General features: G+C 42.0%; 1 protein-coding gene across 4 annotated transcripts in view; it reads left to right on the forward strand.

Moving 5' to 3' along the window:
• Positions 1 to 416: 416 nt before the first annotated feature.
• Positions 417 to 23,285, forward strand: part of RAI14 (retinoic acid induced 14) — an 87,976-nt gene continuing 65,107 nt past the window's right edge. For all 4 annotated transcript variants that reach the window (XM_074932261.1, XM_074932262.1, XM_074932264.1 and 1 more), the window contains exons 1-2: positions 417 to 530; positions 10,419 to 10,510. In XM_074932261.1, coding sequence (XP_074788362.1) covers positions 10,475 to 10,510 — 36 coding nt within the window. In that variant the 5' untranslated portion in view covers positions 417 to 530; positions 10,419 to 10,474. The remainder of the gene's footprint in view (positions 531 to 10,418; positions 10,511 to 23,285) is intronic.

Consider the following 23,285-nt stretch of genomic DNA (forward strand, 5'->3'; position numbering starts at 1 on the left):
CCTCCCTCAGCTTCCCCCAGTGGTGGAAGGGACTTGGCACCCACCTCCCGCCGTACCCTCCTCCTCACACACACACACACACACACAAGCGAGCGACGGGGGGGCTCCTGGAAGCATCTCCCCCCTCACCATCACTCCGGGTGACAACACCCCCAACCTCTCCCCATCCCTTCCTCGCAGCATGTCGCTCCTCGGAGGGGGAAGCCTCGGCAGGCGGGGGGTGTGTGTGTGGGGGGGGGGGTGTTGCGCGGGGCTGCGGCCCCCCCGCGGGGAAAGGGAGGGGCGGGGAGGGGGCAAAGCCCCCTCCCCGCCCCTCCCTTTCCCCGCGGGGGGCCGCAGCCCCGCGGTCACGTGGCCGCGGAGTGATGTCACGCCCCCCCTTCCCGCCCTATCCGCGCGGAGCGGCCGAGTGTCCCGGGGCAGGCGGTGCCACCGCTCCGCCCTTCAGCGGCGACGCGGTTCGGTGCGCGGTTGCCGGCGGCGGCGAAGGAGGAGGAGACGATCGTAGCGGGACGCTGTTCCTCCATGAGGTGAGGGCGTCTCGGCGGGGAGAAAGGCGGGAGGTTGCGTGCACGCAGGCACGGCGGCGGGCGGTGTGAATAGGGGCTTTGTGTGCGGTGCCCACCTGCCCCCCGCCGCCGGCCGCGGGAGGTTGATGCCGGCGTTGTTGCCGCCGCCGGCGGAGCCTGAGGGGAGAAACCCCCTCCGCGGGGCGCAACAGGAGGAAACTTCTTCCTTCTGCCGGAGGGAGACTGGAAGCAGCGAGGGAAGGGAGCGCAGCCCGCGAGTCGTTGCCGCTTGGCTGTTTATTGACTTACTTTATAGTTTTACGATTTTTTTTTTTTTTTGGTTGTTGTTTGTTTCCTCTCGGTGCGTGGCGGGGGGTGACAGCTGCTTGCGGCGGTGAGCGGGAGCACCTCGGTGCCGTCAGGCCGGCGCTGGCTCACCGCCCCGCACCCCTACCCGCCCCTCGGTAGGGGTCTCCGCGGGTCCCGCAGCCCCTCGCCGCTTCGGGCAGGGGGTCGCCCGGCCCCTGACAGCGCGGGTCCGGCTGAACCCTGGGGGCAGCGGTGCCGCCTCCTCGCCCCCTTCTCCCGGGGGACCCTGACAAGGAATTAAATCCGCCCCCGGGGGAGGGCCCTCCTCCCCTCGGATTGCATCGCTCCCATGAAGAAGGTGGCCCCCAGGACGGCGCTGTCTCGGTGCGCTTGTGGGGCGATTTCTCTCCGGGGTTTGGGTGGGATCTCGGGGAAAGGGGGGCTGGCTACCGGGCTGCCCCGGGGGGCGGCGGTTGGGCCGGGCTCCGGCGCGTCCCCCCGCACCGCTGCCGGCCGCGTCCCCCCCTGCCCCGCGGGCACGCACCGCGGCTACGCCCGCCTCTGGCAGCGGGGGCTTAACAGATCAGTATTCCTTGTAGCTGTTAAAAAACCAAATAATTAAATAGCCAGCTTTAGGAATCGCATCAAGTTTAACCAGGAACCTGTGCATCTAACTTCCCACAGAGCACACGAAAGACATTGCTTTCCCTTGCACAGCGTTTGGCAGCACAAGCCTTCTGCAGTCTGCTCTTGCCGCTTGTGACATTCTTAATTTTCTCCCTATGAAAAGACTAGTTAAATTCTGCTTTATCAGCATTGCAGGATCTTAAGAAATTCTTCCGTTTGTTTCTATAGTGAGTGTGAGCATGCTTATTACAGAACTGGTATAAAACTCTTGCAGTCTAGTGGAGTGAGTGCCACTTTGGTAGAAGCTGAAGTTTTTCGGCTTTGTTTTTGTTTTGTTTTTGTCCCAGCGGGTTGCAGATTAGTGTGTTATTTTAAAAAAAAAAAAAATCATATTCTGAAAGCTACACATACATCATTTTAGAAAGGCCTTCTAATGTCCTAGATTAACTAGGAGTAAATGAATTTAGTAAATATCTGTCAATGACCCGCTTGGCGCTTGTTTTAGGACACTCATGGAAAACTGTCAATGAGATTTTATTTACTAATAGAAGAATTACATAACGGCTGTATGAACCAGAGGGAAAGCATTTGAGTGGAACAAGGCTTGATATGAGCTCAGGGTTCTCTTGAGTTAAAGCCAAGCTCAGTGCCAAGAAGTCACTATGCAGTAGCAGACGCCCGCCCTTCCAGTCTCTAAAAATATTGGCCCTGTGCTGTTCTCTTCCCTTTTCCAAGAGTGCATCTGCTAGCAAAGCTATAAAATGCTACCTCTTCCCCTCTCCTTCCCTCAGCCAAGATGGGCAACGTGAAATGGGAAGGAGACTAGGAGGGAGGCTGCTGGTCTCATGAAGCGATTTAAGCATTTCACAAGGCAGTTCACTCACTTGCCTCATCTCTTTTTTTTTTTCTTTTTTTTTTTTTTTTTCCTTTTTATGTGTTTCCCACTATGTTACTTTTCTTCTCCCTCTCTCTGAGAAGGATTTTGTGCTTCTCTTGAGGGAGAAGCAGTGCCTGGAGAGACATGAAAGCTAAATTCTTTTGTGAGATGTTGGCAATTTCTGAATCCTACTGCAGCAATACCCTAATCACATTTGGTTTTAGAGCTGATTGTGGGCTGGTTCTTTTTGCACAGGGATAGTTTTTGAAATAACCACAGAGAAAAAAAACCAAAACCAAACAACAATCAAAACAAAGCACAACAAGGAAAACTAGAACAAATCAGTTCAAACCTTTAGTGCCTTGCTTAGTGGCAGAGGTAGTAGACTACTGAAAATCCCAAGATGGGACCATAGCAATCAATAACGTCTTCTGGAGTTACAGATTCAAGTACCTTGCTCTCCTGCTGTGTGCATACTTCCTTCGTGTCTGAGAAGTTTATTCTCTTGCCTACATTCCTTGGAGTTGCTGTCTAGGTGCATGTGAATGCACACAGGTGATAACTCTACGTTTGCGGTGGCTGGGGACTTGTTTTCAGAGTTGTCATTGCTTACATTTTGAGGGTCATCGAATAATGCACTTGTAGGGTATAGAGGAAGTAGTGCAAAGAGCTGTAATTCAGGTAGTAGATTGGAGAGAGTTTATCACTGTCAAACTGCCAGAGGCAAATGCAAATCTGGTGAAGTGTGGAAGCAGCTGAAGATCTCCACTGGCACTTAGGACGAGCTACCAGTCCAGGTACTTGCCAAAGACTGCTGGAGTGCAAGCACACACCAGTGAAAGAAAGCATCCTCCCCTTGTGTTGAGGTCTAGAACAGGATAGCCAGTAATGCCTGGAGGTGATGATGGTGGTTGCTGTGATGAACTTGAGAACACCTCTGGAGGAGAGAGTCTCCAGCCTAATGGTTAGTGCATTTGCCGGGGAAGTGTTAGATCTTGGCTTAAGTCCTTCCTCTGCAGATAGATCTTGCATTTTGGATGAATGCTGTAATAACTTACATATATTTTCTAAAGCTGCCATAGTCTCCTTTTGGTTTTGTGCCTGAAAGCCATTGCTAGTATTCAAAATACTGTAAAACTGTAAAAGATTAGTGTTTTTTTTCAACTGAATCTGTAGAGGGGATGGGTAAAGTGGAGAGACAAGTTTGTTCAGTCATTACAGTAGAAAAAGCATTTGTACACTGGTCTGTCTATGACTTTATAACTTCATTAGCTGAGGATGTTCCACTTCTCCTCTCATGACTGCTGACACACGGGGAGCTACTGTTGGTTATTGCAGATGTCTGGATTCCCAAAGGCACTGGGACACCGTAAAGTGTCTTTGGGGAGTTTGACACTTGAATGCTTTGAGGACCTTGTTTACAAGGACTTTGTTGAGACACCAGCATGATAACTCTAAGGGCTTGGTTGGGACACCAGCCTAATAACTCTAAGGGGCTTATAGGGGTTCATAGGTCTCTGAAGGCTTGGACAAGTATCTCAAACACTAGATCTTCTCCAGTATTTGTATGGCACCTGCTGCTATTGAATATGTTTCAACAACCTGAATAAAATCAGATAAAAATCACTTGATTATCACTTAAGATGCAGGTGTTGATCTTGCTGATGTTCTGCTAGTTGATAGCATTGATAGTCTTCCAGGACAGAAAATATCTGAATTCCTAGTACTTTTTTTTTGAGGGGTGAAAACACACCTAACTCTCTTTTCATTATTTGGTAATGTGTAAAAAGGTACTGCATTTTCATCAGCTAAAATGTTTTCCCTACCCAAGAACTTGGAAGCTGAATAAGGAAGTTGTGTTATCATCAGAGTCTCTGAAGGTATTTCTAGACTACAGGAGTTTCTACACTACTGACGCAGATCCCCTTTGAGTAGTTTAAAGGCAGAGTTTATGGGAGTGAGGCTTGGAGAGTGCCTTAGGCAAATTAAATTGATGTTCCTGTCTTCCTAACTCCTGCCTGATAGGTAAAAGTTCTGCCTTAGGCTATTTCAGAATGTTCATCCATAAAGTATTGGATATGTCTCTTCATAGATTTAACGTTGCATCTGTACAGATGGTCGTGTTTGGCCATTCTGAAGAGCATCTAGTGGAACAGTTGATACAGAATATTAGGAAGGCAGTTAAGTATAAACAAGTACTAGCTGGTGTTATCCATGCGGGTTTTTCATTTAAGAACTGGCATTTCACAAGTGGGACTCTGCGTCATTTTTCTCTATTTCTAGTTGTAGCTGGATGTATCAGTTCCAATCTAGCCCTGTTGGACTAAGGAATGAATATGGAAAAGTCTTCAGGACTGCAGCATATCTTCTGTATGATCAAACCAGAGAATATGGCCTCAAAAATTGAGGGGCACACAAGGGTGGAGGGGCTTTTTGTTTTAGAGACAGGAAAATTGAAAGCAGAGAAAGACAGCAGTATGTCCCAGCTCATGCAGCAAGTCTTGTCTGTCTTACTGTGCTCTTCAGTGAGCTGAATGTGTGTTGACAGACACTTCTAGACAAAAGAACTGGAGTAAGAACAGAGTAAAGTTGTATGTAACGAGTGAATGACAAATTTGCCCCGACTTTGCTTGAGCTAGGATTTTGCCTGGAGTGCTGTCTAATATGCCAAGTAAACAAATCAGGGCAATGTCACATTTTGCTTTTTCTCCAGTCTTCTCCTGTAAGTCGCTGTGTCTAAGGCTTTGTTGATGCACGCTCTCTCCTATCTGTCTAGAACTGATTTTGAAAACGCGGTTTAACAAGCTGAACATATCCCCACATTGACAGTCTTGCCTGGATTTGTACTGGCTGTATAACATTCAGCTCATGGTATGAGCTGAATCCATTAAAGATGGAGTTTAACATTTGCAAGTTCTGAATATCAAAAGGAAGTTTAAGAATAGGGAGTTGATGCAAAGCATTCTGGAGGGAGGAGCAATAGCTGTAGATTTGTTAGTGATGCAATATCTATGGAGCTCTAACTTTTGGGCTGAAATGCTTGAATTTGTACAGTTCAGCACATCCTTGCCAGTGATTTGTGAACGGATGGAGGGATTGTACTGTTACCCAATGGCCTTGCTATCTCTGATGTCTGATTCTGTTTAGAGTGGGATTAACTGTGTATAAATCACTCCCACTCTTGTGTAGTGCTTGGGCTTCTCAGTGCATTTTTCAGTGTGTTTTCATTAGTAAGTAATAGATTAACCAAGCCAAGAATTATTTGTCTTTATAGGTGACATTAAGTTTAAAAAAATTCTGTTCCATTTGTCTTTTCCTATGATAGGAAGATGGGTTACTCAAGATGGAAAAACTGAGCTGTGCTGATAAAGAGTAGGGAAATGTTCCTATTGCTTTTGGTCACATCATACATGCTTGGTCGCGCGGGCCTGAGCAATAGAGAGAAGAATATGCTCAGCTGGATGGAAATGAGAAGGTAGTCAGAGATAAAGTATTGGGTAGATTTTTTTTTTTTTTTTTTTTAGGACAGCATGGGCTTGCTGCATTTATGTGCAAACAACCAAAGAGGCTGGGCAATGGCTAATGCCTCCAGGTGGTCCTGTGGTTTTGGCAGTGCTAAGGAGAGGCCCAGGTTTGGGCATGTTCTTGGTATTGGATAGGTCAGGAGACCTCAGGCATGTGAAGCTTTTGAGAAGTTGGTTACTGAAGATGGGCAGCAGAAGAGATGCTGGTAGTGTGGATGCCTCTGGCTGTTGGCAGTGCTGGCTGCTGCAAAGGCTTGTGCTTCTGGGTCAGAGCACAGCTTGTGATTTAGAAAGTGGTCATCCAGAGAATAAATGGTGGTGGTGTGCTCTAGGAGAAGACACTTATGTGGCCCCTTATTTTCCACTGTGAGTGTAGGTGTAATCATACAAAGGAAGATGTAAGCATGTCAGCAGTGGTATTCTTCCAGACTCTTTTTTTTTTTTTTCTCTTTATGTTGCCAGAAATTGCATGGAGTCTCTAGTTCTTTTCTGTAACCTCATAAAGTTACAACAAATTTTTGACGTATTTTTGGGAGGGGAAGGGGAAACGAGTTGACAACATGAATTGTGCTTTGCTGCAGAAGAGCATTGTCTGAGATGGAGGCTTCTCAGGGTGTTCTGAAAGATGTGCAAGATTTTTGACACCTAAATTAATGGAATTCATCACTTACCAGTAAAGGTTAACTGTCACTGGCATGAATAGTGTGCATAGTGTATTGTTTTACTTAGTAAAACTAAGGCTGTTTTACTGTTGCATCACTGGATCTTCGGTCATTCAAGGAATTAACTGATGTTGTTTGAAAGGCCTTGCTCCGCTTTTAATGCAATTTAATGAAAGGAAAAAATATGTCAGTATTGTTGTTTACTGTGGTTTGCACAAATCTCACTGTAAATCAGTGGGCAACATTATCCTAATCTGTTTCCTGTGTTTAAACCTGAAGATTGTATTGTGTATTAAAACACAGTTTCAATGGAATTATTGAGGTTGAAGATTACCACCACTTAAGTGTCTCTTGTTCTAACTAGATAGGTTTACCACCAATCTGAAGATGTTTTCAGTGGCTTGTATTCCTGAAAGCTATTTCTTAACATTAAGCTGAAGGAGGATGAGGTAGAGAACTAGCTGTTTAAATTTTGGAGCTAATGTTTAAAAGCATGTGATTAGCATAGCTTTTAGAATCCCTGGAGTTAAGCTCTTCTCTGGTGCTAACTTGCTGCGGCTACAAAATGACAGCGCTCAGTGTTTATTATCACATTTGTTCTGAAAGTGGAGAAATGCCACTATTAGCAGAGATTGCTTCTTGTTAATACCTGTGATATATTGCAGGAATACAGTTTTGAAGTGCCTTAATGCTCCCTAGTGAATTTCTATTAGTTGTTTCCTATCTTGTAAAACAGGAGTGTATTAATGACACTTCCTTTATCCCCCTCTATGGCAAATGAACAGTTGTCATAGAGCTCTGCTGAATCAGGATGCTGACCTCTTTTTGCATCAGTTCCAATAATTACACCGTTTGAGAGGTGACTTCCTCATTTAAACAGTGCCAAGAAAAGGCAGCCCTCACCGCTTCGTGGGTTTTTATCTCTACAGCTGAAGGATTATGGGCATTATGATACACTAGCTGTAATCTTAATGTTTGTGTTTAACTATCTCTTATGAAAAAAAATACAGATGTGACACACACTAAACTTGGGAATGCTGGTTTTGTGTGCTTGTGCATGCTTTTTTAATTATGCTGAGGACTTCAGTTTCCCATTCAGTGTATAAAACGCGCTTACGCAAGAGGTGAAGTATCCTGTGGGAAAAATAAGTTGGCTTCTAATAGAAACACAGCTCACCTCCCTTCTTCCTTCCTCAAAAGGGGAAAAAGTAGCATATTAGGAGTGCTTGTAGATCTTGTTAATTAGGTTCCTCACAGAGGAGAGTGCAGCTTTGCTGCTGTTCTGTGCACATACCTACAAGGAGGTGTCATCTCTCTCTTAGCCCTGTAGTTGAGTACTTTATTTTTCATGGGAGCTATAACAAATCTTTTGTTTGTGGGAGCCAAAAATGCTGAGGGGGTGGTAAGGGGAAAGACAGTCTATAGCACACAATTCTTTGGCAATCTATGTGAGGAAAGATTTCTTATTTTCAGTTTCCCATGCACAAGATTTCTTTATATTTTATTAACTGATGTGATTAAACTGTATACCTTTTTTTTAATGTCAAATATCTTTTAAAATAAAAAAGTTAAGTTTTTATTGTTAAGTTTTGGATTTTGTGGGATATTGTATGATGTTTCTCAGCTTTTAAAGTTCCTTTAAATTGTGGTTTTGTTTTGGTTTTCCCAAAAGTATTTAAAAGAGTTTGGGTTTTTGTCCTCCATTTTCTTTCTTTTTTTTTTTTTTTTTTTTCTGGCCTGGTATGTAAGGGCCAGATAAGTGTAATGTTATTTGTCTTGTCTGTACCCTGGCACTGCTGATCTTTGCAATGCTCGTTGTCCTTGGTGTTGCTAGAGAATGATTTAGGAGATTATTGGGCTCTTGCTGAGGTTCAGGCTCTTTTCCAGTGCAGGTTATGACAGCTGTTGTGCAATTTAAACACTTTCTCCAAAGTTTGAGTAGGTGTAGCAGAAATAAAGTGGTATGCTTCTCTAAGAGCAATTCCTTCATTTTGATTGTTCAAAACTTGCTTTTTAAAATTTTTTTGTTACTAATTTGCAAATACTCCATTCAGCCCAGGAAGAAGGTAAGAAATTGTCATTTAAGACAGGGAGTAAAAAGCTTCTGGGATTTCTTTTCTTCTTTTTTTTTTTTTTTTGTCTTTTCCTTTGCATGCTAAGGGATTAGACAAAATGCCACAAGCCATTCTGCTTGAGATGAAAAGCGAGAACTTAGAATGAAACCCCTTGTTCATATACCTGAAAGCAGTCAGGAATCTGATATGACTTCAGAATGACTGTTTAATTAGATTTAGAGTCATTTAATTAGATTTAATGATATTTTAACAGCCTACAGAATTACCCCATCCAGTTTACCGACTGGAGGTGTGTGTTCTGTGGGAAATATTTGTGTGTATGTAGTATATGGGATTTTTTGTTTGTTTGGGGTTTTTTTTAAGAAATGTGCTTGTGTTTGTCTTGAATGGCTGTCAGATAAATACAGGGTTGAACTAAATGACGTGTTTACTTAGCACTAATTGCTACTCCTGAATGTTACTTCGTGTTGTATTTTTTGGAAGCATTCATACATATTCTACCAAGCATATACTGCATAGTTGCATTTTAAAACGTGCGGTAGAGTGAACATGTATAACATAGATATTTGCTTCATAATAATGATTTTCTCTTCTGAAACGATTGAATCTCACTTATTAAACTGTAATCTACTGTTTCTGAAGAGTGATGTGAAACATTAGTGACCCTGCATGACCTATTTGAATTTATTCTCCAGTCCTCATTTCAGTTATTTATTTATCTGGCTAAACTTGTGATATTTTTTCTCCTTTTTTTTCTAGGGTGGAGGGAGGAAGTTTATACAGCTGAACATCCTTTACTTTAAACTGTTCCTTCAGAAGGAATTTGTATAGCAGCTAAAACTTGTAGATGAGAGTGACTGGCTATTCCAGTGAGCATACTGTAAAACTAGAAATCTGGAACATTTTTGCATAGATGGCTTTGGCCAGTTCAGGTGTATGTTGTTCTTTCATTATGTTTTTCTGCTGTGCTCTAGGAAAAAACACATTGCCATGCTACTTCAACATGCTGTTCGCTGTTACATTTGTCTGGTATATTGAAGCTTTCTGTAGGAGACTTTGCCCTGGGCACTGACTCCCTGCTCCCCTGTGAGAGCTTGCAGCTTGTCTGCAATGTTAGTTGTATATGTTTGTGCAACTGCTGCTTTTCTTCACTTGAAAAGAAGTTGGAACATGACTGTTTGTGATAGTTCACTGTCAAATTAAAACCAGCGATGACTTCAAGAATACACATACAGCTTCTGATGGGGAAGAGTATAAAACAATTCTTCTAGTGATAACCTCATTCTTGCTCAAATGGTTCTATGTGCTATGTTGTGTTGAGCTGTCCTAGTATGTGTCATGCATGGTTTAAATGTAATTTTGACTTTGGTTAGTTGTTAGACTTGTACATACGTAGTGGTGGGACTTCTGCTTCCCAGTGTAGACCCACGGTTGTAGGATAGTGAAGTTTTAATTAATGATTTTGCATACTTTTTTCTGCTTTTCACACTTTAGAAACAGCCGCCCTGATGGTAATGTTAAAATAGGTGGTGTATGAAGTGCTACGTGTATGAATGTGTTGGTGATCTAATTATGTTGAGAGGTAGCTTGTACAATATGATACACACTTGAGTTTTTGGTAAGGATTTGTTCTGTTCTGCTGTGGTCAGATTTAGGCTTGCTTTTAAATTTGGATAAACAGAAAGTTTCCCTTAGCTGGCTGTTAATCTTTTTTTAGAGCTTGAGGGCTAAATCCTCAAAGGGTGATATAGGTATGCAAATTCAATTCAGACTTGGCTGCCACTGAACTGAATGGTATCAAGTTGGAATCTTATTTTTCTTTCTTTTTTGTTTAGATATTGAAGAAGGATAAAAAGCTCCTTAAAGGTTTGGAAGGTTGAATGTGATCAGCATGAAGAGCTTAAAAGCAAAGTTCAGGAAGAGTGACGTAAGTATTTCTGCTCAGTTTGACTGCTGGTTTCCATGCTGGAAACAAATTCTTCACTCCCACCTTGATAAGGTTGTAGGTTAATGAATTACAGAAAAGTTTTTTCCAAGCAACAGCTGAGTATGGTATGGAGTAGGCTGTTTCTATTTGGAGTGCAATTGTCTGTTATGCAAATTAATAGCATTTCACTACCTTGTTCTCCATGACTGAATCATGCTCATGTGTGGCGTCTGCAGAACTTCCATTAGATTGTGCTGGTGCCCAGACTGAAACTTTGTTCTAGGTATAGGGTTAAGCCTAGTAAGGATTTTACTACCCAATCATATTTCTGTCTAAGCATAATACCATTCTTATCAGTGTGGTGGTTGAGCACTTAACAAAAGGTCTCCTCAGTCTGTGATAGGATTGCTTTGTCAGTAAGAATACAGGAACCAGCTATGCAATTACGGCAGCTGTGGCTTGTCAATTCTAGTGTGAGAGGAGAGGTGAATATGAGGCTTGAGCAGTAAGGATGATGGACATAAATATGGAGTCCCTACAGGAGACTCTTCAGAACTGCATTTAGAGAGGCATTAGGCTGCACGTCATACGTTGCCTCTTGCTAGCAGTAGTAGTATAAGTGGAGACCGAGGCTTGAACTTGTATAGTAAGCATACTTCCCTCGAAGCAGCAGAACTGTTGTAGTCTTGTCCTGTTCTTGTCTGTCTTTTCGTACTACTCATTGCAGCTTTTTGTAATGCATTCATCTTAATGCTTATTTGATATTACAGTGAGCAGTCAGTGAAATAGGTGACTTTGTGTTTAACTGACTTTCCAGATTTCCAGTGTGGAATTCATGACAAATCTCCATGATCTGTATGTTCCACCCTTCATTCTGAATTTTTGCCCTGTTTTGAAAGAAGTGATATGTTGTTGTTTGTCATGGCCAGATTTGCACCGGGTCCCGGAGCAGCAATATTTGGTGAAGATGATTTAGGTTTGAAAATGGAGCTTCTTCAAAAGTTTTGATGTTTGGGAATAAAATAACACGCTGCATTCAGGAGTAGTACAGGCTATGCTTTCTTGGTCTCATGGCACACCATTAGAATGGTGTCTTTAGCGGGCTTGTAATGCACTTCAGTAGCTGTGAAGTAGGTAGAGATGCTGTTATGGTGTAATCTGCAGATGTGCTGGTTACTGCTTAGAAAGTCTTTTGAGCTACAGGTTTAACATTTGGTGCAGCTGCTGTACTGGCTTCCTAGCAGCAGCACTGGTGGATGTCCCTTGGGTTTAGCAAGAGCTTTTGAAAAAGACTACCTCTACAAATGAGGTATAATTGTATATTATTGACGTAATATAAATATGTCAACCAACCTTTGGGAACAAAGGGAAACTTTTTAAACTATTTAAGCAGTGTTTGGCTTTTGCTAGTCACCAGGCTGAATCAGCAAGTGGCACAGTGTCTTGTGCCACTTCAAACAAATAAAAATAATGTCATAAGGCTCTGGTGTCTCATCTAACTGAATATGCCATTCAGTTTAGAACTGCTAGAATTTTGGGATCAGATATTGTTGCTCCTGTTGCAGCGAATAGCAGAAACTGCTATTTTGAGTTCACCTACACCAGTAAAACTTTTTATAGGCATCTGCTTGGGTAATGAGAACAGTCCCTTGGCTATATGAACACACTTGCTATTATGGAAGTTAGGTGTGCCTGTATGTTGGGATGACTTCATTCACACTTTTATGCCTGTTGGCTGGGCTGCTGCTCTAGAGCAAAGGCTAAGTGACATGAGTGATGCAACTGGATCTTGCTGTAGCTAGTCCACCCACTGTTATAAATTGCACTGGTTCACTTATTCTGTACTTATCTATGCTTGATAACTCGCTCACGCCTCTCCCCCAAACTAAGTGGAGTCTGAAAGTAATTGCTGTTTTGATACTACTGCTGTCTACTGGCTGGAGACAAAGTTGACCACAAAGAATTTTTCAGATACCTAAAATTTAGATATGCAGCTCTAAGAGCACAGCAGTCTAAATCCATGACAGTCTGGTTTCCTCTGTTTTGAAGCCAAACCTTAAGGGCATAATTCAAAACAGCCAACAGGAGCTGTTCTATATTTTGTGCAGGATAAGCAAGCAGAATTATCCTTCTCCTTAGTTTCCAGAAGCTACCATTAGCTATAATTTGTGAGGAGGGGGAAGAGGAGGTGGTTTTAATTGGAATTAGTCTTATTTGTATCTCAATTTATAAGATGTGGTAACTGCTTTTGAATTGGGGATAAGGGTAGAGTCAGTAAGGATGGAAGGACTCATCCCACCTTCGTTGTAATTCTTTCTGGAGGAAGTCTTTAATGTCTTATTTTATAGAACTGAAGGTGTCTTGGACTAAAGAATGATACCCTTCTCTTTAGCCTCACTGTTAGCATAAAAAACCAGGAAGAGGCGGAGGAGTAGGAATAAGTCTTCAAGGTGTATGTGAGAAATAGGAATTACACAAACACTTCTCCAGTAGTAAGGCTGATAACAAAACCGTATGCTGGAATGAAGACTGTGTAGGAAACAAAACCGTATGCTGGAATGAAGACTGTGTAGGAAACTTCACTGGTGTATTAAACCTCTCTAGGCTGTTCTGGAGTGGCTGAATTGAAAGTAGGCACAACTGGTGATATTTGTGTATATGTCTCTGTCCTTGCTGCAGGGCTTTGCTTTGGTGCTGTAGCTACACCAGTCTTACAGCTTGCAAAGGAGTTGTCCCTGTTCCCTCTTCTTTCATCTCTGTCCTTCTGGTTTTAAGGGTATCTGACCCTGCAGTGAGCCAATTCAGGGACATAAAATGATGGAAGATCACCCTTTGTGGGGTGAGTTTTAGCTGATTAACTCACTGCTCTGTCTCACTGTAGGGTCAACCCTGAGATGAATGGTGAAAGTAGGAGGAGCAGGAGGACATCCCTTTCTGCAGCTGTTTCTTGGCTTAGCTGCACTGTCAAATCACACCCTGAATTTATTGACCTAAAAAGCACAGGGATGGGCACACCAGCAAAATTGTTTCAGGAACACACAAGTTAATAAGACTCCTAATTCTGATATTTAGCAGAACTGATACAGTCCACAGCTGAGAGATGGAAGTATAACTCTTCTTAGATGGGAGAGTGATTCCTCACTTCATGCTTTTGCTGCTCAGCTCCCCTGTACCTCACTTGATTCACTCTCTGTGTGCACAAGCAGCTCCATTAACTGGAGAATCTTTTTTCCTTGACATACTTAACTGCTGTGAAATCCTTCCTGAGGGTGACTGTTGCCATGTGAACATGTGTATTTGGTGTGGAGGAATGAGATTTATCGCTTTGTCATAAATGAGTATTGTCAAAGAGTGATGTGTAGTTACAGGAGGATCCTTGTAGACCATAAATCTGTGAACAGGATGCCTAGGTGGGAACAAATGCTGAGATTGGAAGCTAAGTAGTGCACGCTTCAAGAGTCTGTAGACAAAGCAAGAGAAACTTGAGCTTAGGTCTTGACAAAAACTAGTCTCTTGATGTATTTTCTCCCTTTTTCTTCACCTCTTGTTCCTCATTATCAAACTCAAAACCTATTACTAGTAACACCTAGAAGCTGACAGCCTAAAAGGATGACAGTTTTAGTTGTTGCAAGAGACTATTACATGTAACACTTGAAAGAGTTGGTGTGGTAGTATCAGAAGCTATCACTTCAGAGCTTGAATTTGTTTATAGACTGTCTGTAGTTTATTCACGATAGAGAATGAACATATCCACCCAGTAAGACAGAAGTTCTTCACTGTTTCTGCTTGGAAAATCAGGGTTTGAAAGAATCCAATTAAAACAAAACCAGTGCTACTCATGTCTGATTAGGTTTCTTACTAGTATTTGAGATTGGACTGTTTTTTGTAATAACTAGTCAGTTTGTGGCCTGACTTCAAAAACATCTAGAATCTCAGGCAGATGAGGGCTGAGTGCATTTTCAAATGTGCAGAGATACTAAACCTGTCTAAACATGTTTTGTCTGCTTCTTAAATATGACAAGATACTCATCAACATTTTTAGGCACCTACACACATTTAAATATCTAGCTCTTTGATACTAAGATGTTGTAGGAACTTAGGTGATGTTTAGGTAGATTTGGTTTTAACTCTGTTCTTGATTACTCTAGAAAAGGCATAATGTGTCAAGGCTGTGATGGGTTGGAGAAAACTGAAAAGTTTTGGAACTAATTTCTGCGAGTACTGAAGATCAGCTGAAAAACATGTCTTGCAATTTGACAATGGACAGATTTTATTTTAATTGTTAGCTTGTTGACTGGACAAGATGAAGATTAGAATTGATATTTGCATCCAAATATCTTCAGTACTGAATATTAGAAAACTAGAGTGTCTTTTAAAATTGAGAATTGACTGTGCAGTTCAGCGGCAAAAGTAACTATTGTCAGAAGCAGAGCCAAGACAGGCTGGGATTTCCCAATGCTAATTGCCAGCTCTAACTTCTGGTATTTCTGGAAATGCCTATTTGTTGTACGGTCATGCGGGGGTTGAAAAGTTTGCAGTTCTTGTGAAAATTCTGCTTTTTGGCCTGTGGTGTACTCATTGTTCTATAAATCTTAAAATGAGGCAGTTAGGTATGTTGTAGTATAAAATCTCAGTCTTAATCTAGACACTGTGCTAAGGCTTGGCACTACTTTTTAATGCCCAATGTTCTAGGTAGGCTCTCATTCAACAGTTTTTAAAGTATGAAAAGATACATGGGGGTCTGGAACAGAAAGATTGCTGGGACACATTCCATTGAAATCACTGTGTTCCCATGTGCTTTGGACTGAATGTGTGGGAGAACAAAACTTGGGTGGGGCAACTTTAAAAATAATAAAGCAAGATCTCCTTTAAACAGCCCTTAAATTCTTTTATCCACTAAAAACTACAATTAACCTAAAAAGGAGCATGGGGTTGTTGAAAATTGCACTATCCACTCAGTGTACGTGTACTACTTTCTTTCAGGGTGATTGTGACAAAAAAACCCACATAGAGAGTTCACTCTGGCTAAAATGTGAAATAGCAGTGTTGTCTGACATCTTTAACTATTTAGAAAATGAACTACTGAAGCTTCCTTTTATTTAGGTGTCCTTCTCTTATTGGGTGTTGAATTAAATTGGCCTGAAACACATCACCATGATTGCAGCTTTCCCTCCGTTTACTGTGTTCTTCAGTAATAATTTTGTGATTCCCCTATACAGTGTGTAGGGGAGGACTTGTTCTCTGGAATGTATAGATTGTCCTCAATCACCTCTTCTTGAGTAAACAGGATTTAGCCGCCTCTCCTTCTTGAAACAAGTGCCATGGCTCCTGATTTTTCCTCCCTCTGTCAGGAGTCAAGGATTCTAACTCCATCCCATTTTCTGCTCCAGAGCTATTTGACTTAATGCCTCGAGTTCTGGACAACGTAAGGCTCAGCTCTAGTCAGCTTGCTCTTCCAGACAAAGCTTAAATGTTTTGTGCAGGAAGGAAGTTAAAAATATTGAGTCCTATAGTAGTACATAGAGTAAGACCTGCTGCCAGTTGTGGTTAGTTCAGTGTGAACCTCTTGCCACCAAGCAGTGTCTTTTCTTTGTTATTGACAATAGGAGTGTGTTCAGAGTACTTGTAGAATTACCTTATTGAATGAACGATAATTCTTGTGCACTTGAGCACTCTGAGGGAGTCAATATCAGCCCATATATAGCATCTCTTAATATGGGGGAAGGAAAATCTAATAGAGGCAAGTGAAGACCGATAGATAAGGGTGGGGGAAAAAAGAAAGGAGAAAGAGCAGGTCTGAAAGGGAGGGGAGAGGAGGGACAGTTGAAGCTGTAGTGTTAGAGTTACTATTTTGGTAACTCTTCTGTGAGAAGGAATAACTTGTGGGATGCCTGCTGATCGGCTCTCTGTGGGTGGGAAAGTACATAGATTTGGCAGTGTTTGAGGCAAAATAACTTGCAGATATTCTAGAAACCTGCAGCATCTCCAGATGGTTGGGACAGAAAGGAAAGGGAATAGGTTAAATGAGAACTGTGCTGTGGTGTTCGGAATTATAGTAGAGAAACCTGGGTTTGGAGTTGGCTTACTTTGAATAAACACATAGTTATTTCCTAAACCAGGATTACAGTCTGGAGTATAGCAGAGAACATCTTGGTTGGGTTCCCAGCCAGTCTTCGTCAGTTTGTACTAAAATGTCATTGTCAGTTATAAATTAATGATTTCTTTGTCTGGTTCTAGTCCCATGTCTGTTAAGTGTGCAGTGTTCATCCAGAGATTGGGTTGATCATGGACAGTTGCAGTCCTTATCAGCCAGTCTTATAATGTAGTTGCCCAGCAAGTTCAATGCTATTAAACCCTTGTGTTTGAAGTCAGAAGAAGCTTTGGGGATGAATCAGTGTCAGGGCAAACCTACAGGGCTGACCTCACTCACCCATTTGCAGTTTCTCTGTCCTGTTGGTAGCATGCTGTGCTCATCTGGGCTGTGCTTTCCACACCTGTGTTTGTCCCAGAATCACTGCCCTAAGGAAATGACATGCAGCTCCTGCACTGATTTCCTTTTGACTTCCATCTCCACCCATGCTTGTGCCCCAAATTAGGTGAAGAATAATATCTCCCATTATTATTGGCCCTAGAGCCATATTCTTACCAACACAGAATGACATGGGACTAATGATTCTTCTGTAAATATAGGTTGGGAAAAAGGAAAGGTGACTCCTTTTCCCAGGTGGTGCCTGCCTAGACCTGTCAACTTTGTTATTCCAGACTCCTTGCTTGCTTATCCACCTAGAACTGGAGTAAGGGTTGGAGGCTTTGTGAAAGGAAACATCGATTAGTCACTGGTTGGCCACAAACACTGGTCTGCCCTGCCAGCCTGAGTGGTGCCTGGCAAGCTGAACACTTTGCATCTGTGTTCTGATCATGCCAAGATGGCTGGTTTGGCCATCTTTATGTGATCCTTCATTAAAAGGAATGTATGTAAAACATTTGCAATGATGAAGACAAACCCTCCCATTACAAAATTGTTTTAAATGGAGATAAACCCTGTAGTGTTACAGGCAGCAATATATAAAATTGTAGCAGATAAGTGCAGAAACACCACAATTTGAAGCTAGCCAGTTTGTTGACAGTTCATTACTAAATCAAATACCAGCATTAAGCAGCATGAAGTGGGGGTGGTTAGGAAGAAGAAAGGCAAATTGGCATATTCCAACTGGAAAAAGTATTTTTAAATATACTGGTAACAAGAAAGGAATCTTTGTGTAGAAACATGTCTTTTGTGTCGCTTTAAACAGAGCACAAAAGTTCAAAGGCCTGAGTTTGGAAGAGTTGGAAAAAAGCAATTGTAATTTTTTCATTTATTTGTTTATCTTTAGTAAGATTTAAATGTAAAGTAAAATAAATTAAAAATATGATAAAAGAACAGTCTGTGTGTTCTTACTGTAGTACACTATATCCTCTCTCTTTTTGGCACTACTTGTGTCTAATCTGATTAAAAAAAATAAAATAATTCTGTCCAGCCTTCAGAGTTGTCAGTTAAAACTCATTTAAAGAAGAGGATTTAATGAGTGGTCCAGTTGTGTGTTTGAAGACTGTTGTCTTGGCTTTACTAAGAACAAAAACCGATTTGCTGTGTATAGGTGCTCTAGTATTATCTAAATAATATAACACTATATGTTTTATTTTATTGGAGATTTGGGGCTTTTCATCCTATGCTTATATTTTGGGAGCCTATACGAGCAGACAATAAATGTTGAGGAGTTAATTAAGCTGAAATAGATGTATTGTTTGTCTTATTCCAGCAATATTTTCTAGTCCTGTTCGGCAATTGCCCAGCATTGGTGTCCTTGCTAATACATTAGTAGTGTAGCTGCCTGGACTTGTGTGGGTATTCTGACATGTGAAAAGCTTTTTAATGAGCTATTTTTCCTACTTCTGGACCTAATCTGTCTAGAAGTAGCTGCAACCTTAAGCTTTTAAAAATACTATTAACTTTGTGCCAGTGAAAGGTGTTGTAGTTGAATGTCTTAGCTACAGCTGCAGGATGTCTTAGTTTCCTAGACTTGCAGCTTGTATTCACATGTATTCTTACCACAGGTACTCTACTTTGCTTGTATTTTGCTTGTTACATGGACTTCATACTTTACCTTGAAGTATTTCGAAGTAGGAACCTCTTTCAGTGGTATTCTGGTGCGATGCCTAACACTGGTGCTACTTTATACGATTTGGATTTTGAGAGGTGACATGATACAACTAGCAAAGCATAATCTGAAACTCAAGCTACTCTACAGCTGTCTGAGGAGTCTCATTCCCAAGATATGCTGCGTATCTCAGATGAAATAAACAGTTAACTGTCCAGAGCACTTGCATTGACTTGATGATGATGATGATAGAAGCGAAGGTGTTTTAATAACTTTGCAAATTCTGTGGTTATCACTGCATATGCATGTGACCGACATACCTAGTCTGCTCTGTTCACAGGTGCATACCTCTTTTCTTTCATCTTTACTACTTTGCTCTGTGTGGTGGAAACCTCTTAGGAATCTTGCAAACTTGGGTAACCTGTGTGCTTGTCCAGAGACTGAAACAGTGCCCTTTGAAGTCAGAAGAAAGACTTCAATCTCCTCCACTGAGCTTGGAATCAAGAACCAAATCCAAAATGCTGGCTCCATGGAAGCATATGGCAAGGCTCCAGTGAGGCATGGATTTCCCCTGAATCTAACATAGAAATACAAGTGGCTATTGAGGATGCTCACATTGGCAGGGTATCCCATAGTGGCTTCTTTTTAGGGTCTAGAGTGTGTTGGGTTTTTGTTGTGATTTCTTCCCCCCTTTTTTTTTTTGCTTTGGGGGGGAGGGTCATTGCTTATGATATAATGTGATTCTGTTCAGTACAAACAATGGCAGCCCCTCAGTGACCTTCCCCTTTGGATGTGTACTTCAGGTCTGTAATTTATAGATGTACAGGAAGACTTAAGTGAAATGCACCACTTGTGAACTTGGCGATCTTCCAGGAAGTAAGCAACAGCATGAGCTCATGGAGTGTTAGTGAATGCACTGCTTGTGAGCAATTTTATTGCACAACACAGCTGCAGAAAAATTACTGCATTTTGAGAGCAGAGGAAGCTCCCTCATGCACACTTTATTAATGATTAAGAAAAGGTATGTGGTAGGTCAGTGAGGAGAAGCTAGTGCACTGTTAGATTCATGTCTTTAGTTGTTTTGCCTTCATTGCTTCTTGTAAACATGCACAAAATGGGGAAATACATTATGTAGTAATCGAATCAGATTTGAAATTATAGATCTGTATACAACCCTTGTAATGGGAGATGAGGGGATTGGGTTGAAGGCAGTGATTTGTAAATACAGGTATAAAAGCTGTTTGTTAGTAATAAATGTGTGCTTGATTCGGACACTGATTCTTAAAGGCTGTTGTAATGCCATATAATTATAGAATGGTTTGGGTTGGAGGGGACCTTTAAAGGTCATCTAGTCCAACCCCTCTGCACTGAGCAGGGACATCTTCAACTAGATCAGGTTGCTCAGCGCCCTGTCCAACCTGGCTTTGAATGTTTCCAGGAACACGGTGTCTACCATATCTCTGGCCAACCTATTTCTGTGTTTCACCACCCTAATCCTAAAAAATATCTTCCTTATATCTAGTCTAAATCTACCCTCTTTTAGTTTAAAACCATTACCCCTTGTCCTGTTGCAGCAGGGCCTACTAAAAAGTTCTCCCCATCTTTCTTGTAAACCCCCTTTAAGTACTGGAAGGCCGTTATAAGGTCTCCCCAGAGCCTTCTCTTCTCCAGGCTGAACAACCCCAACTCTCTCAGCCTGTCTTCACGGGAGAGGTGTTCCAGCCCTCTGATCACTGCTGTGGCCCTCCTCCAGACCTGCTCAAGTAGAGTCCATGTCTGTCTTGAGTTGGGGCCCCAGAGCTGGACACAGCATTGTAGGTGGGGTTTTATGAGAGCAGAGTAGAGGGGCAGAATCCCCTCCCTTGAGCTGCTGGTCATGTTTCTCTTGATGCAGCCCAGGATGTGGTTGGCTTTCTGGGCTGTGAACACACATTGCTGGCTCATGTCCAGATTTTCATCCACCAGTTACCCCCAAGTCGTTTTCTGCAGAGCTGCTCTCAATCCCTTCATCCTCCAGCCTGCATTGATACTGGGGCTTGCCTCAGCCCATGTGCAGGACCTTGCACTTGGTCTTGTTGAACCTCCTGAGGTTCACAAGGGCCCACTTCTCCAGCCTGTCCAGGTCCCTCTGGATGGCACATCCCTTCCCTCCAGAGTGTCAACCATACCACTCAGCTCGGTGTCATCTGCGATTTGCTAAGAGTGCACTCGATCCCACTGTCTGTGTTATTGATGAAAATATTAAACAGTCCTGGTCCCAGTGCGGACTCCTGAGAGACATCACTTGTCACAGATCTCCATCCAGACTTTGAGCTGTTGACTACTACTCTCTGGATGTGACCATCCAACCAATTCCTGATCCACTGCATAGTCCATCAAATCCATATCTCTCCCCAGTTTAGAGAGAAGGATGTTGTGGGGGCCCATGTGTTGACCATGTTATTTCTATGTGTTTATCAGGAAGCTGGACACTTCTCTCTAATTCTTCTGGCTGTGCCTAAGGGAACCTGAACAGCATATCATGTGCTTATGCCTTATGTAGTTGTTTGAGAAGGACTGCAAGTTCTAGGTGTCTTGGAGTGTGTTAACTGAATTTACCGGCACAGTAGTAGCATACTTAAGGGTGGGTTATTTGTGGATTTCTTGTTGCCTACCCAGTTATGTTTCTGTCCCACTTCTCCTCGTACAAACAGCCTGTTGCTGTCTATGTTAGCTGCATTTGCCTCACAACTGTCTCCCATCATGTGTCAAAGTGTGGTAAGTACAACAGGCAGCCAGTGTGCATCCTTGTTGTTATGCTGGAGTAGGTCTTGCAAACAGGGCTTTGCATGTTAAGTACTGTACAACAAGAAGCTGCACTAGGTTTCGTCTTGGGCAGCAATTTTTTTCCAGTAGTGAATACCACTTCTTAATGCATATGTTGTTTGCTTGTAAACTTGAAGTTGCTCAGGGTGTTTTGGTTTTGTTATTCGTAGTGTATGTTCCTTGTTTGCAAGCCAGGTCTCGCTTCAGCTGGATTGCTGTGCTGGTTATTTAGCATGTTGTGCTCTCGAGAGGAGCGTTGTGTTATGCGTGTGTTTGTGAGGACCATCAGCTCAGATTAATGTTAGAGCAAAAAATTCTTGAAAATTTCCTGTTGTGGTGCACTTCAGCTATCTCCGTTTACTCAGATGATGGTAAGATGCATGAGACCAGATGAAGGCTGGGTTGTTTTTTTTAGTGTTTGTGAGTAACGTTGTTTTCCTTAGAGGATTGTTTGAGAGAGAAAGTAATTTGTATTTATATTGTTTGTTAAACTGTGATGTAGTGAATGGGACATGGCAAACATGAGCAGTGTGGGGGGAAAATTGCTGCAGGTAAATTTCCTCAGGCCTGTTGAAGAGTGACCATCAGTTTCTGTTATATTGACTAGGACTGTGGGATAACGTATGGTACGTTTTTCTCATTTTTAAATGTAAATTCTTGCTCAGTCATTACATATTAGTTGGCAAACACTAAACTTTATTATTTTTTAATTTAGGCTAGCTGGGGGAACATGGGATTATCCTCTGGCCATAGAAACTTGTTTCCATGCTCTTCTGATTCACTTCATTGCACAGCTTGGGACAAATAAGTAGCTGTGGCTGTTGTTTCAGCCTGTAAAATACATAGTATCCAGTTTTTGTACCTGTGCAGTGTTGTTGAAGGGAAGGCACCAAATCCAATCTGAGATGTTCTGATATGAAATGGAAGAACATTAAGTAAGTGTTCTTCAGGGACCAGGAAGGCGAGTTTAAGTTAACGTGTAGCTGAAATGTACTTGGCATTTTTTAGTGTTTTTCTTCTGGTAGCATAAGAATGTAATTGTTCTGCCATGCTGTACTTTTTCCCAATCCCTACAAGGGAGTTTCTGTGCCTGGAATTTAGATTTATAATCTGCCTTTTTTTTTTTTTTTTCCCTCTAATGTATCCTGGTACTTTTAGATTAAGGTCAAGTCACTTTATAATTTATTCTTGAAATGCTATGTTGCCTGTTTCCTGCAATGGTGAGTTGGGTTATGTCCACCTATAAACCAACAGAAAGAAGCCTGCTATCCAGAAATTATATATAAATATTACTTAATGACAGATTTCTTCCTGCTCTTCTGCAGTGGCAATTCTTGCACTCATTCCCCTCTTCTGTCTCCTGGATTGCTCTCATAGGTTTAATGACTGCATTTAAGGCAGCATTTTAATTTTCTTAGATTTACGTTTCTGTGTTTAACAGTAAGTTTTGTGTTTTCTTTGGTCTGTAAATAACCCATATAGTGCTTAGTAGCTTCAGTTTTATGAATGTAGGATTGCATTAGCTCTCTGTACATACAGCAAACACAATTATGAAAATATGTTCTTTGATATAAGAAAAAACAATTAACCATTGTTAAGTAGCTTGTACTTGCACTGAAGGTGGCTGTAAACAAACTTAGTATGGTCTCATTTAGGAGGAGGGGAGCAGATACTGTAAATCTCTCCATTGGAGTTGACTTCAGCTGCTAGTTGAACAGCATAACTGCCAAGCTAGTGCAATAAAGGAAGGAAAGGTTAGAAGATGGGAATAAGGGCTCAACCCGTCCTCTCTCAGTGCAAGTTTCTGTAATCTTGTGCAGGGGCTTGTTAGC

Source organism: Athene noctua, chromosome Z (assembly GCF_965140245.1).
Source record: "Athene noctua chromosome Z, bAthNoc1.hap1.1, whole genome shotgun sequence".
Taxonomy (NCBI): Eukaryota; Metazoa; Chordata; class Aves; order Strigiformes; family Strigidae; genus Athene; species Athene noctua.